We start from the raw sequence: 13,609 nt of genomic DNA on the forward strand, positions 1-13,609 counted from the left end.
TGAGGGTCTCCGTATCGGCACCCCAGGGACCTTGGCATCGGCACCCCGGGGGTCTCGGCGTCAGCACCCCAGGGACCTTGGCATCGGCACCCGGGGGTCTCGGCGTCGGCACCCCAGGGACCTTGGCATCGGCACCCCGGGGGTCTCGGCGTCGGCACCCCAGGGACCTCGGCATCGGCACCCGGGGGTCTCGGCGGTGGCACCCCAGGGACCTTGGCATCGGCACCCGGGGGTCTCGGTGTCGGCACCCCAGGGACCTTGGCATCGGCACCCGGGGGTCTCGGCGGTGGCACCCCAGGGACCTTGGCATCGGCACCCGGGGGTCTCGGCGGTGGCACCCCAGGGACCTTGGCATCGGCACCCGGGGGTCTCGGCGGTGGCACCCCAGGGACCTTGGCATCGGCACCCGGGGGTCTCGGCGGTGGCACCCTTGCAGAAGGTCGCGCAGCCGGGGGTCTCAGCAGGTTCCCGATGACCCCGGCGGGTGATTTCGGCACCGCCGCACGTTTTTCCACCGCGCCAGGCGGGCCGCGGCTGCCGGGAGGAGGAGGAGGAGGAGGAGGAGGAGGAGGATGGTGACGGTGCCCCCCGGCTCCACCGGCGCCGGGCTGGGAGCAAAGTCTGCGGGCAGCGGGGCAGCCGCAGCGGCGCAGCCGGGACCAGCGGGCGGTCGATGACCTTGGGGACGTTTCTGGGACGGCGACCGGCCGGCCGCGGGCATCAGGGAGCTGGGGGGCACAGGGGACCCTGCCCGCCCCCCGCCACGGTGGGTGCCAGCACCCCCGGCACCCTGAGCACCCGGAGCTGTCCCTTTGCCTGCTGCAGCCCCCGTCCCCTCGCTGCAACCCCCGTCCCCTTGCTGCAACCCCCTGTCCCCTTGCTGCAACCCCCATCCCTTTGCTGCAACCCCCGTCCCTTTGCTGCAACCCCTGTCCCCTCGTTGCAACCCCTGTCCCCTCATTGCAACCCCCGTCCCATCGTTGCAACCCCCGTCCCTTTGCTGCAACCCCCGTCCCATCGTTGCAACCCCCGTCCCTTTGCTGCAACCCCTGTCCCCTCATTGCAACCCCCGTCCCATCGTTGCAACCCCCCTCCCTTTGCTGCAACCCCCTTCCCATCGTTGCAACCCCCGTCCCTTTGCTGCAACCCCTGTCCCCTCATTGCAACCCCCTTCCCATCGTTGCAACCCCCGTCCCTTTGCTGCAACGCCCGTCCCCTTGCTGCAACCCCCTGTCCCCTCGTTGCAACCCCCATCCCTTTGCTGCAACCCCTGTCCCCTTGTTGCAACCCCCGTCCCATCGTTGCAACCCTTGTCCCTTTGCTGCAACCCCCTTCCCATCGTTGCAACCCCCGTCCCTTTGCTGCAACCCCCTTCCCATCGTTGCAACCCCCGTCCCTTTGCTGCAACCCCTGTCCCCTCATTGCACCCCCTTCCCATCTTTGCAACCCCCTGTCCCCTCGTTGCAACCCCCTTCCCATCGTTGCAACCCCTGTCCCCTCACTGCAACCCCCTGTCCCCTTATTGCAACCCCCGTCCCTTTGCTGCAACCCCCTTCCCATCGTTGCAACCCCCTTCCCATCGTTGCAACCCCTGTCCCCTCACTGCAACCCCCTTCCCATCGTTGCAACCCCCGTCCCTTTGCTGCAACCCCCTTCCCATCGTTGCAACCCCCTTCCCATCGTTGCAACCCCCATCCCCTCGTTGCAACCCCCGTCCCTTTGCTGCAACCCCCTTCCCATCGTTGCAACCCCCTTCCCATCGTTGCAACCCCCGTCCCTTTGCTGCAACCCCCTTCCCATCGTTGCAACCCCTGTCCCCTCGCTGCAACCCCCGTCCCCTCGTTGCAACCCCCGTCCCGTTGTTGCAACCCCCCGTCCCCCCGCGCGCAGCCGCCGGCAGTTTCTCCTGGCGCCGGAGCACCGGGGTCCTGCAGCCTTTGGACCCGCAGTCACCGGCCACAGCCGGGGGGACCCCGCGCCCTTGGGGGGACCCCACACCTTTGGGGGAACCCCACGCCCTTGGGGGGGGCCCTCCCTCCAGGAGAGGAGCCTGGAGCTGAGGAGGAGGAGGAGGAGGAGGAGGAGGAAGGCCTGGCAGCCCGTGAGCCGTCAGCAACCCCTCGGCCCAGCCTCAGTGCTGGATGCGGCCCGGGGATCTTGGGCTCGGCTGGGGCCTCTGCACAGGTCTGCACGGGTCTGCACAGGTCTGCACGGGTCTGCACGGATCTGCATGGATCTGCACGGATCTGCATGGATCCGCATGGATCCGCATGTGTCTGCACGGATCTGCACGGATCTGCACGGGTCTGCACGGGTCTGCACGGGTCTGCACGGATCTGCACGGATCTGCAGGGCTCTGCATGGATCTGCATGGGTCTGCATGGATCTGCATGGATCCGCATGGATCCGCATGTGTCTGCACGGGTCTGCACGGATCTGCATGGATCTGCATGGGTCTGCACGGGTCTGCATGGATCCGCATGGATCTGCAGGGCTCTGCACGGATCTGCATGGATCTGCACGGGTCTGCACGGGTCTGCATGGGTCTGCACGGCTCTGCACGGATCTGCATGGATCTGCATGGATCCGCATGGATCTGCAGGGCTCTGCACGGATCTGCATGGGTCTGCATGGATCTGCATGGATCTGCAGGGCTCTGCACGGATCTGCATGGGTCTGCATGGATCTGCATGGATCTGCAGGGCTCTGCACGGATCTGCATGGGTCTGCACGGCTCTGCACGGCTCTGCGCCCTCTGCACGCTCGGCTTGCGGCCCTGCACGGCCTGGCGCTCTGCGGGGGTCCCGGGGCAGGTGCTGTGCCAGACCCCCGCCCCCCCGCCCCCCCAACCCCCGAGATGATCCCCGGGGTCCCGGACCCCCCCCCCCCGGTGCCGCCGGGCGATGCCGCAGCCGTTGAGTTTGCCGGAGACTTTATAGGTGCCCGCACCGGGGGGGGTCGCGGTGCCAGGGGGGCCGGTGCCAAGGGGGGGTCCCGGTGCTGGGGGGTCCCTGGTGCTGGGGGGTCCGTGGTGCTGGGGGGTCCCTGTGCTGGGGGGTCCTGGTGCTGGGGGGGGTCCCGGTGCTGGGGGGTTCCTGGTGCCAGCGAGGGGTCCTGGTGCTGGGGGGGTCCCGGTGCCAGGGGGGTCCCGGTGCCAGTGGGGGGTCCTGGTGCTGGGGGGGTCCTGGTGCCAGGGGGGTCCCGGTGCTGGGGGGGTCCCGGTGCCGGGGGAAGTCGGTGCCAGCGGGGAGTCCCGGTGGGGGGTGGTCCCAGTGCCAGTGAGGGGTCCCAGTGCTGGGGGGTCCCGGTGCCAGTGGGGGGTCCCGGTGCTGGGGGGGTCCTGGTGCCAGGGGGGTTCCTGGTGCCAGGGGGGGGTCCCGGTGCCAGTGGGGGGTCCCAGTGCTGGGGGGGTCCCGGTGCCGGGGGAAGTCGGTGCCAGTGGGGGGTCCCGGTGCTGGGGGGGTCCTGGTGCCAGTGAGGGGTCCCGGTGCTGGGGGGGGTTCCTGGTGCCAGTGGGGGGTCCTGGTGCTGGGGGGGTCCCAGTACCGGGGGAGTCGGTGCCAGCAGGGGGTCCCGGTGGGGGGTGGTCCCAGTGCCAGTGAGGGGTCCCAGTGCTGGGGGGTTCCTGGTGCCAGTGGGGGGTCCTGGTGCTGGGGGAGTCCCGGTGCTGGGGGGGTCCCGGTGCTGGGGGGGTCCCGGTGCCGGGGGGGTCTCCCAGTGCGGAGGGGGTCCCGGTGCCGGGGGGGTCCCGGTGCCGGGGGGGTCTCCCAGTGCGGGGGGGGTCCCGGTGCCGGGGGGGTTCAGCGGGCCAGCACACGGAGCTGGTAGATGGGGGGGATGTTGGCGAAGCCGCTCTCCAGCGGGGCGCTGGGCAGCTGCGCCGGCGGCACCAGCGGCTGCAGGCGAAGGCTCTGCAGGATGGTGGTGAGGAAGAGGAAGAGCTCCATCCTCGCCAAGGCCTCTCCCAGGCACACCCGCTTCCCTGCAAGGGCAACGGGAGAGTGGGGGACCCCCGGGGGGGGGGACGACGACCCCCCCAGAGGGGGTGGGGGGACCCCCTTGGGTGTCCAGGGGACCCCCCCACCCCGGTACCTGAGGAGAAGGGGACGAAGGCCTCGTTCTTCTTGAAGCGGCCGCTCTCGTCCAGGAAGTTTGCGGGGTCGAAGGTGTCGGGGTGTTTGTAGGCGGAGGGGTCGTGCAGGACGGAGCTGAGCAGGGGGTACACCTCGGTGCCCTGGGGGGGGCGGGGGGGTCAGCGGCGCGGGGGAGCACCCGTGCAGCAAGTGTGCACAGAGCAGCGTGCGTGGGGCAGCATGCAGAGGGGAGCACCCGTGCAGCAAGTGTGCACGGAGCGGCGTGCGTGGAGCAGCGCGCATGGGGCAGCGTGCTCGGAGAAGCACCCGTGCAGCAAGTGTGCACAGAGCAGCGTGCGTGGAGCACCGCGCATGAGGCAGCGTGCTCGGAGAAGCACCCGTGCAGCAAGCGTGCATGGAGCAGCATGCGTGGGGCAGCGTGCATGAGGCAGCGTGCTCGGAGAAGCACCCGTGCAGCAAGCGTGCATGGAGCAGCATGCGTGGGGCAGCGTGCATGAGGCAGCGTGCATGGAGAAGCATGCGTGCAGCAAGTGTGCACGGGGCAGGGTGCATGGAGAGGCACGCACGCAGCAAGTGTGCATGGGGCAGCGTGCATGGGGCAGCATGCACAGAGAAGCTCACACGCAGCAAGTGCGCATGGGGCAGCGTGCACGGGGAAGCATGCACGGGGCAGCGTGCATGGGGGAGCACCCATGCAGCAAGTGTGCATGGGGCAGCATGTACGGGGCAGCGTGCACGGAGAAGCATGCATGCAGCAAGTGTGCATGGAGCAGCATGCATGGGGAAGCGTGCATGGGGGAGCACCCATGCAGCAAGCATGCGTGGAGCAGCATGCGTGGGGCAGCGTGCACGGAGAAGCCCGCATGCAGCAAGGGTGCACGGGGCAGGGTGCATGGGGAAGCGTGCACGGGGAAGCACGCGTGCAGCAAGCGTGCATGGAGCAGCGTGCACGCCGCAGCGCAAACGGGGCAGCGCGCGCCGCAGCCGTCCCCGCGCCCCGCTGGCACCTTGGGGATGAGGTAGCCGCGGAAGAGGATGTCGCGGGTGACGGCGTGGGGGACGTTCATGGGGATGAGGTCGCTGCAGCGCTGGATCTCGTGGATGACGGCGTCGGTGTAGGGCATGCGACTCCGGTCCTCGACGTTGGGGGGGCGGTTGCGACCGATCACCCGCTCGATCTCCTCGTACACCTTCTCTGCAGCCCCGAGGGGGGATGGGGATCGCGCTCAGAGCCGGGGGGGGGGATCCCTGGGGGGGGGGGAGGGGTGCACCCCGCTTACCCTGCACGGCTGGGTGCTTCATCAGCATGAGGAAGCCGTAGCGCAGGGTGGAGCTGACGGTCTCCGTCCCGGCGAAGAAGAGGTTGAGGGTGGTCAGCTCCAGGTTCTCCAGGTTGAACTCGGAGGAGGGGTTGTCCTTCTCCTGGGGGCGGGGGTGGGGCGCGCGGCGTGGGCGAGCGAGCCGGAGAACGGGGCGGGGGGAGCACCCCGGGGTGCGCGGGAGCACCCCGGGGTGCGCAAGGGAGCTGGGTGTAAAAATCACCCCTGGGTTTGCAAGGGAGCTGGGTGCCCGGGAGGTGGGTGGCCAAGGGAGCTGGGTGCGTGGGAGCACCCCAGGGTGCGTGGGAGCACCCCGGGATGTGGAAGTGAAGTGGGTGCATGGGAGCACCCCGGGGTGCATGGGAGCACCCCGGGATGTGGAAGTGAGCTGGGTGCACGGGAGCACCCCAGGGTGCACAAGGGAGCTGGGTGCATGGGAGCACCCCAGGGTGCATGGGAGCACCCCGGGATGTGGAAGTGAAGTGGGTGCATGGGAGCACCCCAGGGTGCATGGGAGCACCCCGGGATGTGGAAGTGAAGTGGGTGCATGGGAGCACCCCGGGGTGCATGGGATCACCCCAGGATGTGGAAGTGAGCTGGGTGCACGGGAGCACCCCAGGGTGCACAAGGGAGCTGGGTGCGTGGGAGCACCCCAGGGTGCATGGGAGCACCCCAGGATGTGGAAGTGAGCTGGGTGCACGGGATCACCCCAGGGTGCACAAGGGAGCTGGGTGCACAGGAGCACCCCAGGGTGCCCAGGATCACCTCAGGGTGCATGGGATCAGCCCAGGGTGTGGAAGTGAGCTGGGTGCATGGGATCATCCCAGGGTGCACAAGGGAGCTGGGTGCACGGGATCACCCTGGGTTGCCCAAGTGATCTGGGTGCACGGGATCACCCTGGGGTGTGGAAGTGAGCTGGGTGCCCAGGATCCCCCCTGGGTGCAAGGGACCAGGATCCCCCCTGGGTGCCCAAGTGATCCGGGTGCCCGGGAGCACGCTGGGGTGCCCAAGTGATCTGGGTGCCGGGGAGCACCCTGGGGTGCCCAAGTGATCTGGGTGCACGGGATCACCCTGGGGTGTGGAAGTGACCTGGGTGCCCAGGATCCCCCCTGGGTGCAAGGGAGCTGTGTGCCTGTGATCCCCCTGGGGTGCTCAAGTGATCTGGGTGCCCGGGATCCCCCCTGGGTGCCCAAGTGACCCAGGTGCCCGGGATCACCCTGGGGTGCCCAAGTGATCTGGGTGCATGGAATCACCCTGGGGTGTGGAAGTGAGCTGGGTGCCCAGGATCCCCCCTGGGTGCAAGGGACCAGGATCCCCCCGGGGTGCCCAAGTGACCCGGGTGCCCGGGAGCACCCTGGGGTGCCCCCCCCCCCACCTTCTCCATCTGGAGCAGGAAGCAGTCGATGAAGTCCCGCGGGAGCCCGGGCTCCAGGCTCTGGGCGTTCCCCCGCACCCGGCGGGCGATGAAGCTCCGCATCCTCCCCAGCAGCCGCGGGATCCGGGTGTGGGGGCCCGGGAGGTGCCTCAGGAACGTCTCCCCCATCTCATAGAACTGGGGGTGACGGGGGGGGGGGGCGAACCGGGGGTGACGAGGGTCAAGAGCAGCATGGGACCCCCCCCACCACCACCCTAGGGCGGCGCCCCCCCCCACCCTAGGGCACCCCCCCCACCCTAGGGTGCCCCCACACACACTCTAGGGCGCCCCTCCCACCCCAGGGCGCCCCCCCCACCCTAGGGCACCCCCCACCCTAGGGCGCCCCCCCCCACCCTGGGGCACCCCTCACACACCCTAGGGCACCCACCCCCACCCTGGGGCACCCCCCCCACCCTGGGGCGCCCCCCCCACAGCCTAGGGCACCCCCCCACACCCTGGGGCGCCCCCCCCCACGCTAGGGCACCCCACACACACCCTAGGGCGCCCCCCCCGACCCTAGGGCGCCCCCACACACACCCTAGGGCGCCCCCCCCACCGTAGGGCGCCCCCCCACACACCCTAGGGCGCCCACCCCCACCCTAGGGCGTCCCCCCACACACCCTAGGGCGCCCACCCCCACCCTAGGGCGCCCCCCGACACACCCTAGGGCGCCCCCCCCCACCCTAGGGCGCCCCCACACACCCTAGGGCGCCCCCCCCCACCCTAGGGCGTCCCCCCCACCCTAGGGCGCCCCCACACACCCTAGGGCGCCCACCCCCACCCTAGGGCGCCCCCCCCACACACCCTAGGGCGCCCCCCCCACCCTAGGTCCCCCCCACACACACCCTAGGGCGCCCCCCCCCAGACCCTAGGGCGCCCCCCCCCACCCTGGGGCACTCCTCACACACCCTAGGTCCGCCCCCCCCACCCTAGGGCGCCCCCCCCAGACCCTAGGGCGCCCCTCTCCACCCTGGGGCACCCCTCACACACCCTAGGTCCCCCCCCCCACCCTAGGTCCCCCACACACACACCCTAGGGCGCCCCCCCCACCCCAGGTCCCCCCCCCCCACCCTAGGGCGCCCCCCCCAGACCCTAGGGCGCCCCCCCCCACCCTAGGTCCCCCCCCCCCACACCCTAGGGCGCCCCCCCCCACCCTAGGTCCCCCCCACACACACCCTAGGGCGCCCCCCCCCAGACCCTAGGGCGCCCCTCTCCACCCTGGGGCACCCCTCACACACCCTAGGTCGTCCCCCCCCCCCCCCAGGTCCCCCCCCCCACCCTAGGGCGCCCCCCCCACACCCTAGGTCCCCCCCCCCACCCTAGGTCCCCCCCCCACACACCCTAGGGCCCCCCCCCCCACCCTAGGGCGCCCCCCCCAGACCCTAGGGCGCCCCTCTCCACCCTGGGGCACCCCTCACACACCCTAGGTCCCCCCCCCCACCCTAGGTCCCCCCCACACACACCCTAGGTCCCCCCCCCCACCCTAGGTCCCCCCACACACACCCTAGGGCCCCCCCCCACCCTAGGTCCCCCCCCCACACACCCTAGGTCCCCCCCACACACACCCTAGGGCGCCCCCCCCCACCTTAGGTCCCCCCCACACACACCCTAGGGCGCCCGCCCCCCAGACCCTAGGGCGCCCCCCCCCACCCTGGGGCACCCTTCACACACCCTAGGTCCCCCCCCCACCCTAGGTCCCCCCCCCCACCCTAGGGCGCCCCCCCCCACCCTAGGTCCCCCACACACCCTAGGTCCCCCCCCCCCACCTTAGGTCCCCCCCACACACACCCTAGGGCGCCCCCCCCAGACCCTAGGGCGCCCCCCCGCACCCTGGGGCACCCCTCACACACCCTAGGCCCCCCCCCCCCCCCCCAGGTCCCCCCCCCCACCCCAGGGTGCCCCCCACCTGCGCCCACGGGGTGCTGATCTCCCGAAAGCTCTCGTTCATCATCTGCAGCAATTCCAGGAATTCCCGGTCCCGGTACGGGAAGCGCTCCCCGAAGACCAGGGCGCAGATGATGTTGGAGACGGCGCAGCCCAGCAGGTAGGTGGGGTCGAAGGGCTGCTCTGCAGGCGCGGGGTTCAGCACCCAAGGGTGCTGAGGGTGAAGTTTCCCACCCCCACCCCCACCCCCCCCCCCCCCGGTACCTTGGGTGCTGCGCAGCTCCTGCAGCAGGACCTGGGCTTCCTCCTGGATGCGGCTCTCGATGCTTTTCCGACCCATCCCGAAATCCCGCAGCACCGTCAGGGAGAAGCGGCGCAGCTGGCGCCAACGCTCCCCGTTGGAGAAGACCACCCCTGGGTGGGGGGGGGGGTGGGTGAGCACCCCTGGGGGGGAGGGGGCAGCCAGCAGGGGAGGGGAGCACCCAATGGGGAGGGGGCACCCAACAGGGGATGGGGGAGCACCCAAGGGGGAGGGGGTACCCCATGGGGAGGGGGCACCCAGAGCGGGATGGGGGAGCACCCAATGGGGAGGGGGCACCCAATGGGGAGGGGGCACCCAGAGGGGGATGGGGGAGCACCCAATGGGGAGGGGGCACCCCATGGGGAGGGGGCACCCCATGGGCAGGGGGCACCCAACAGGGGATGGGGGAGCACCCAATGGGGAGGGGGCACCCAATGGGGAGGGGGCACCCAGAGCGGGATGGGGGAGCACCCAATGGGGAGGGGGCACCCAATGGGGAGGGAGCACCCAGAGGGGGATGGGGGAGCACCCAATGGGGAGGGGGCACCCCATCGGGAAGGGGCACCCAGAGGGGGTGGGGGAGCACCCAATGGGGAGGGGGCACCCAATGGGGAGGGGGCACCCCATGGGGAGGGGGCACCCAGAGGGGGATGGGGGAGCACCCAATGGGGAGGGGGCACCCAATGGGGAGAGGGAGCACCCCAATGGGGAGGGGGCACCCCATGGGGAAGGGGCACCCAATGGGGAGAGGGAGCACCCCAATGGGGAGGGGGCACCCCATGGGGAAGGGGCACCCAGAGGGGGATGGGGGAGCACCCAATGGGGAGGGGGCACCCCATGGGGAGGGGGCACCCAGAGGGGGATGGGGGAGCACCCAATGGGGAGGGGGCACCCCATGGGGAGGGGGCACCCAACAGGGGATGGGGGAGCACCCAATGGGGAGGGGGCACCCAATGGGGAGGGGGCACCCCATGGGGAGGGAGCACCCAGCAGGGGATGGGGGGCACCCCATGGGGATGTGGGCGAGCACCCAATGGGGAGGGAGCACCCCAATGGGGAGGGGGCACCCAACAGGGGATGGGGGAGCACCCAATGGGGAGGGGGCACCCAACAGGGGATGGGGGAGCACCCAATGGGGAGGGGGCACCCAATGGGGAGAAGGAGCACCCCAATGGGGAGGGGGCACCCAACAGGGGATGGGGGGCACCCCATGGGGAGGGGGCACCCAATGGGGAGAAGGAGCACCCCAATGGGGAGGGGGCACCCAACAGGGGATGGGGGGCACCCCATGGGGACGGGGGGGGGGTCACCCTGTGGGACAGGGGGGGCGAGCACCCCTGAGGGGGGCAACGGGACGAGCACCCACGGGCGCACGGGGGCGAGCACCCAGCAGCCCAGCCCAGCCCCCCCGGGGCGGGGGGTGCCGGCGCCCCTCACCGTGCCCCCGGAAGGTCTCCTCCACCGTGGGCATGCGCCCGCGCCCGGCGAAGGCCTCGGCGTTCTCCACCAGCGCCTCCCGCACCGCCGCGTGCCCGCGCAGCACCACCACCCGCCGCGAGCCCAGGTAGACGGTGAAGACGGGGCCGTAGGTCTGGCTGAGCTACGGGGGAGGGGGGGGCACGCCGGTGGGGGTCCCCCCCAGACCCCAACCCAGAGCCCCCATCCAAACACCCCCCAACCCCCCCACTCAAACCCCCACCCAGCCCCCCCACCCAAACAACCACCCAACCCTCCCACTCAAACCCCACCCAGACCCCCACCCAAACCCCCCCAACCCCCTGCACCCAACCCCCACCCAACCTCCCCCAACCACCCCACCCAAACAACCCCCCCAACCCCCCCACTCAAACTCCCACCCAACCCCCCACCCAGACCCCCCCCAACCCCCCCAACCCAAACCTCCCCCAACCCCCCCAACTCCCCACCCAACCCCCACCCAAACTCCCCCCCACCCCCCCATCCAACCTCCCCCAACCCCCCTATCCAAAAAACCCCCCCAACCCCCCACCCAACCCCCCCATCCAACCGCCCCCAACCCCCCCCCAAACTCCCACCCAACCCCCCAACCCCCCACCCAACCCCCCCACCCAAACTCCCACCCAACCCCCCCAACCCAAATCTCCCCCAACCCCCCACCCAACCCCCCCCAATCCCCCACCCAACCCCCCCATCCAACCTCCCCCAACCCCCCCAACCCAAACCTCCCCCACCCCCCCCCACCCAAACGACCCCCCCCCCACCCCCCCACCCCCCCAGCCCCTCCCCCACCTTCAGCAAGGACTGCAGGGTGTGGGAGGGGGAGATCTGCAGCAGGTTCCCCAGCAGGGGCAACGCGGGGGGGCCGGGGGGCAAACGCCCCCCCCGCCCCCCTCGCAGGCTGAGGAGGAGGAGGAGGGCCAGGAGGCCGAAGAGCAGGAGGAAGGTCATCGCCCCGCTGGGCTCCATGGCGGCGGCGCCGGCGCAGCCCTCCCCGACCTCGGGCACCTGCGGCTTATTTATACGCCGGGGGCGGTTGCACAAGAGGTTGCGTCCCCTGCCTGCGCCTGCCCGCAGCCTGCCTGCACCCGGCCACGCCCCGGCACGGCCACCGGCCCCGCTGTCACCTCGGCCACGGGCCACGGGTCCCGCTGCATGGTCACGCGCTTGGCCCCGGGCCCTGCTGCATGGCCACGTGCATGGCCCGTGCATGGCCTCGTGCCCTGCTGCATGGTCGTGCGCATCGCCCGTGCATGGCCTGTGCATGGCCCGTGCATGGCCCCGTGCATGGCCTCGTGCCCTGGTGCATGGTCATGCGCATCGCCCATGTATGGCCCGTGCATGGCCCGTGCATGGCCCCGTGCCCTGGTGCATGGTCATGCGCATCACCCATGCATGGCCTGTGCATGGCCTGTGCATGGCCCCGAGCCCTGGTGCATGGCCCCATGCATGGCCCCATGCCCTGCTGCATGGTCATGCGCATCACCCATGCATGGCCTGTGCATGGCCTGTGCATGACCCCGTGCCCTGCTGCATGGCCTCCGGGCCCTGGTGCATGTCCCCATGCATGGCCCCATGCCTTGGTGCATGTCCCCATGCATGTCCCCAAGCCCTGGTGCATGTCCCCATGCGTGGCCCCATGCCCCAGTGCATGCCCCCATGCATGCTCCCCAGCCCTAGTGCATGGCCGAGTGCATGGCCTCATGCATGGCCCTGGGCCCTGGTGCATGGCCCCGTGCGTGTCCGCAAGCCCTGGTGCATGTCCCATGCCCTGGTGCATGGCCCTGTGCACGTCCCCCAGCCCTGGTGCATGTCCCCATGCATGTCCCCAAGCCCTGATGCATGTCCCCCATCCCTGGTGCATGGCCCCATGCATGCTCCCCAGCCCTAGTGCATGGCCAGGTGCATGGCCTCATGCATGGCCCTGGGCCCTGGTGCATGGCTCCGTGCGTGTCCGCAAGCTCTGGTACGTGTTGCCCAGCCCTGGTGCATGGCCACATGCATGGCCCCGTGCCCTGGTGCATGGCCCCATGCATGGCCCTGCGCAGGGCCCCATTCCCTGGTGCATGGCCCCGTGCATGGCCCCATGCACGTCCCCATGCCCTGGTGCATGGCCCTGAGCCCTTGTGCATGTCCCCATGCAAACCCCCGTTCCCTGGTGCATGTCCCCGTGCATGTCCCCGTGCTCTGATGCACATTCCTGTGCAGGACGGAGGGTGGGCAGCGAGGAGGAGGAGGGTGGGTGCCCGCGGAGCGGCGGTGCAGAGGCTGCTGCGGCGCCGTCCCCCCGGGAATCGGCCCCCGCCGACGGGTGTTGCACAACTGGCCCGGCCCTCGCACGTGGCCCGGGGGGTGATGGAGCCGCGGCAGCGCCCGGTGTGCAAACACTGCGGCACCCACGCAGCAGCCGGCACGGGGCCCCCGGTGTGCACGTGCATGTCCCCGTGCATGTCCCCGTGCCCGTCCCCGTGCCCTGGAGTGTGTCCCCAGCCCCTAGCATGTGTCCCCAGGCCCTCGTGCATGTCCATGCGCATGTCCCCATGCATGTCCCTGTGCCCTGGTAGGTGTCCCTGCGCCCTCGTGCATGGCCCTGTGCCCTGGTGCATGGCCCTGTGCCACTGGTGCATGTCCCCGTGCATGTCCCTGTGCCCTAGTGCACGTCCCTGAGCATGGCCCCATGTCCCCATGCATGTCCCCACACCCTGGTGCATGTCCCTGAGCCCTTGTGCATGGCCCCATGCATGGCCCCATGCCGTGGTGCAGGGCTCTGTGCCCTGGTGCATGTCCCTGTGCCCTGGTGCATGTCCCCATGCATGTCCCCGTGCCCTGGTGCATGTCCCCATTCCCTAGTGTATGTCCCCATGCACGTCCCCATGCCATGGTGCATGTCCCTGAGCCCTGGTGCATGTCCCCACGCATGTCCCCATGCCCTGGTGCATGTCCCCATGCCGTGGGGCCCACCCGCACATAGGGGTGCTCACGGGGGGCACCCCAGGGCCAGGTGTCCCCGGGGCCCCCCACCCCCCCCAGGCGGTGAGGAGGAGGAGGGTGGGTGCCCGCGGAGCGGCGGTGCAGGGGCTGCTGCGGCGCCGTCCCCCCGGGGATCGGCCCCCGCCGACGG

At 71.0% G+C, this 13,609-nt stretch overlaps 1 protein-coding gene across 1 annotated transcript; it reads right to left on the reverse strand.

Annotated features, from left to right (window-relative positions):
* Nucleotides 1-3,771: 3,771 nt before the first annotated feature.
* LOC142073990 (cytochrome P450 2G1-like) lies at nt 3,772-11,460 on the reverse strand. The gene is made up of 9 exons (XM_075134336.1): nt 11,281-11,460; nt 10,450-10,612; nt 8,976-9,125; nt 8,734-8,894; nt 6,789-6,965; nt 5,375-5,516; nt 5,102-5,289; nt 4,093-4,234; nt 3,772-3,982 (listed from the first exon to the last, which is right to left on the reverse strand). Exons 1-9 carry the CDS (start codon nt 11,455-11,457, stop codon nt 3,801-3,803), a joined length of 1,482 nt encoding a protein of 493 aa, XP_074990437.1. The 5' UTR covers nt 11,458-11,460; the 3' UTR covers nt 3,772-3,800.
* Nucleotides 11,461-13,609: the final 2,149 nt, after the last annotated feature.

Source organism: Calonectris borealis, chromosome 32 (assembly GCF_964195595.1).
Source record: "Calonectris borealis chromosome 32, bCalBor7.hap1.2, whole genome shotgun sequence".
NCBI lineage: Eukaryota > Metazoa > Chordata > Aves > Procellariiformes > Procellariidae > Calonectris > Calonectris borealis.

Coding starts and splice junctions, on each gene's coding strand:
- LOC142073990 (XM_075134336.1), bottom strand. CDS start 11,457: ATGGAGCCCAGCGGGGCGATGACCTTCCTCCTGCTCTTCGGCCTCCTG. Junction 5,290..5,374: donor GAAGCACCCAGCCGTGCAGG/GTAAGCGGGGTG, acceptor TCGGGGCTGCAG/AGAAGGTGTACGAGGAGATC. Junction 3,983..4,092: donor CTTCGTCCCCTTCTCCTCAG/GTACCGGGGTGG, acceptor TTGCCCTTGCAG/GGAAGCGGGTGTGCCTGGGA.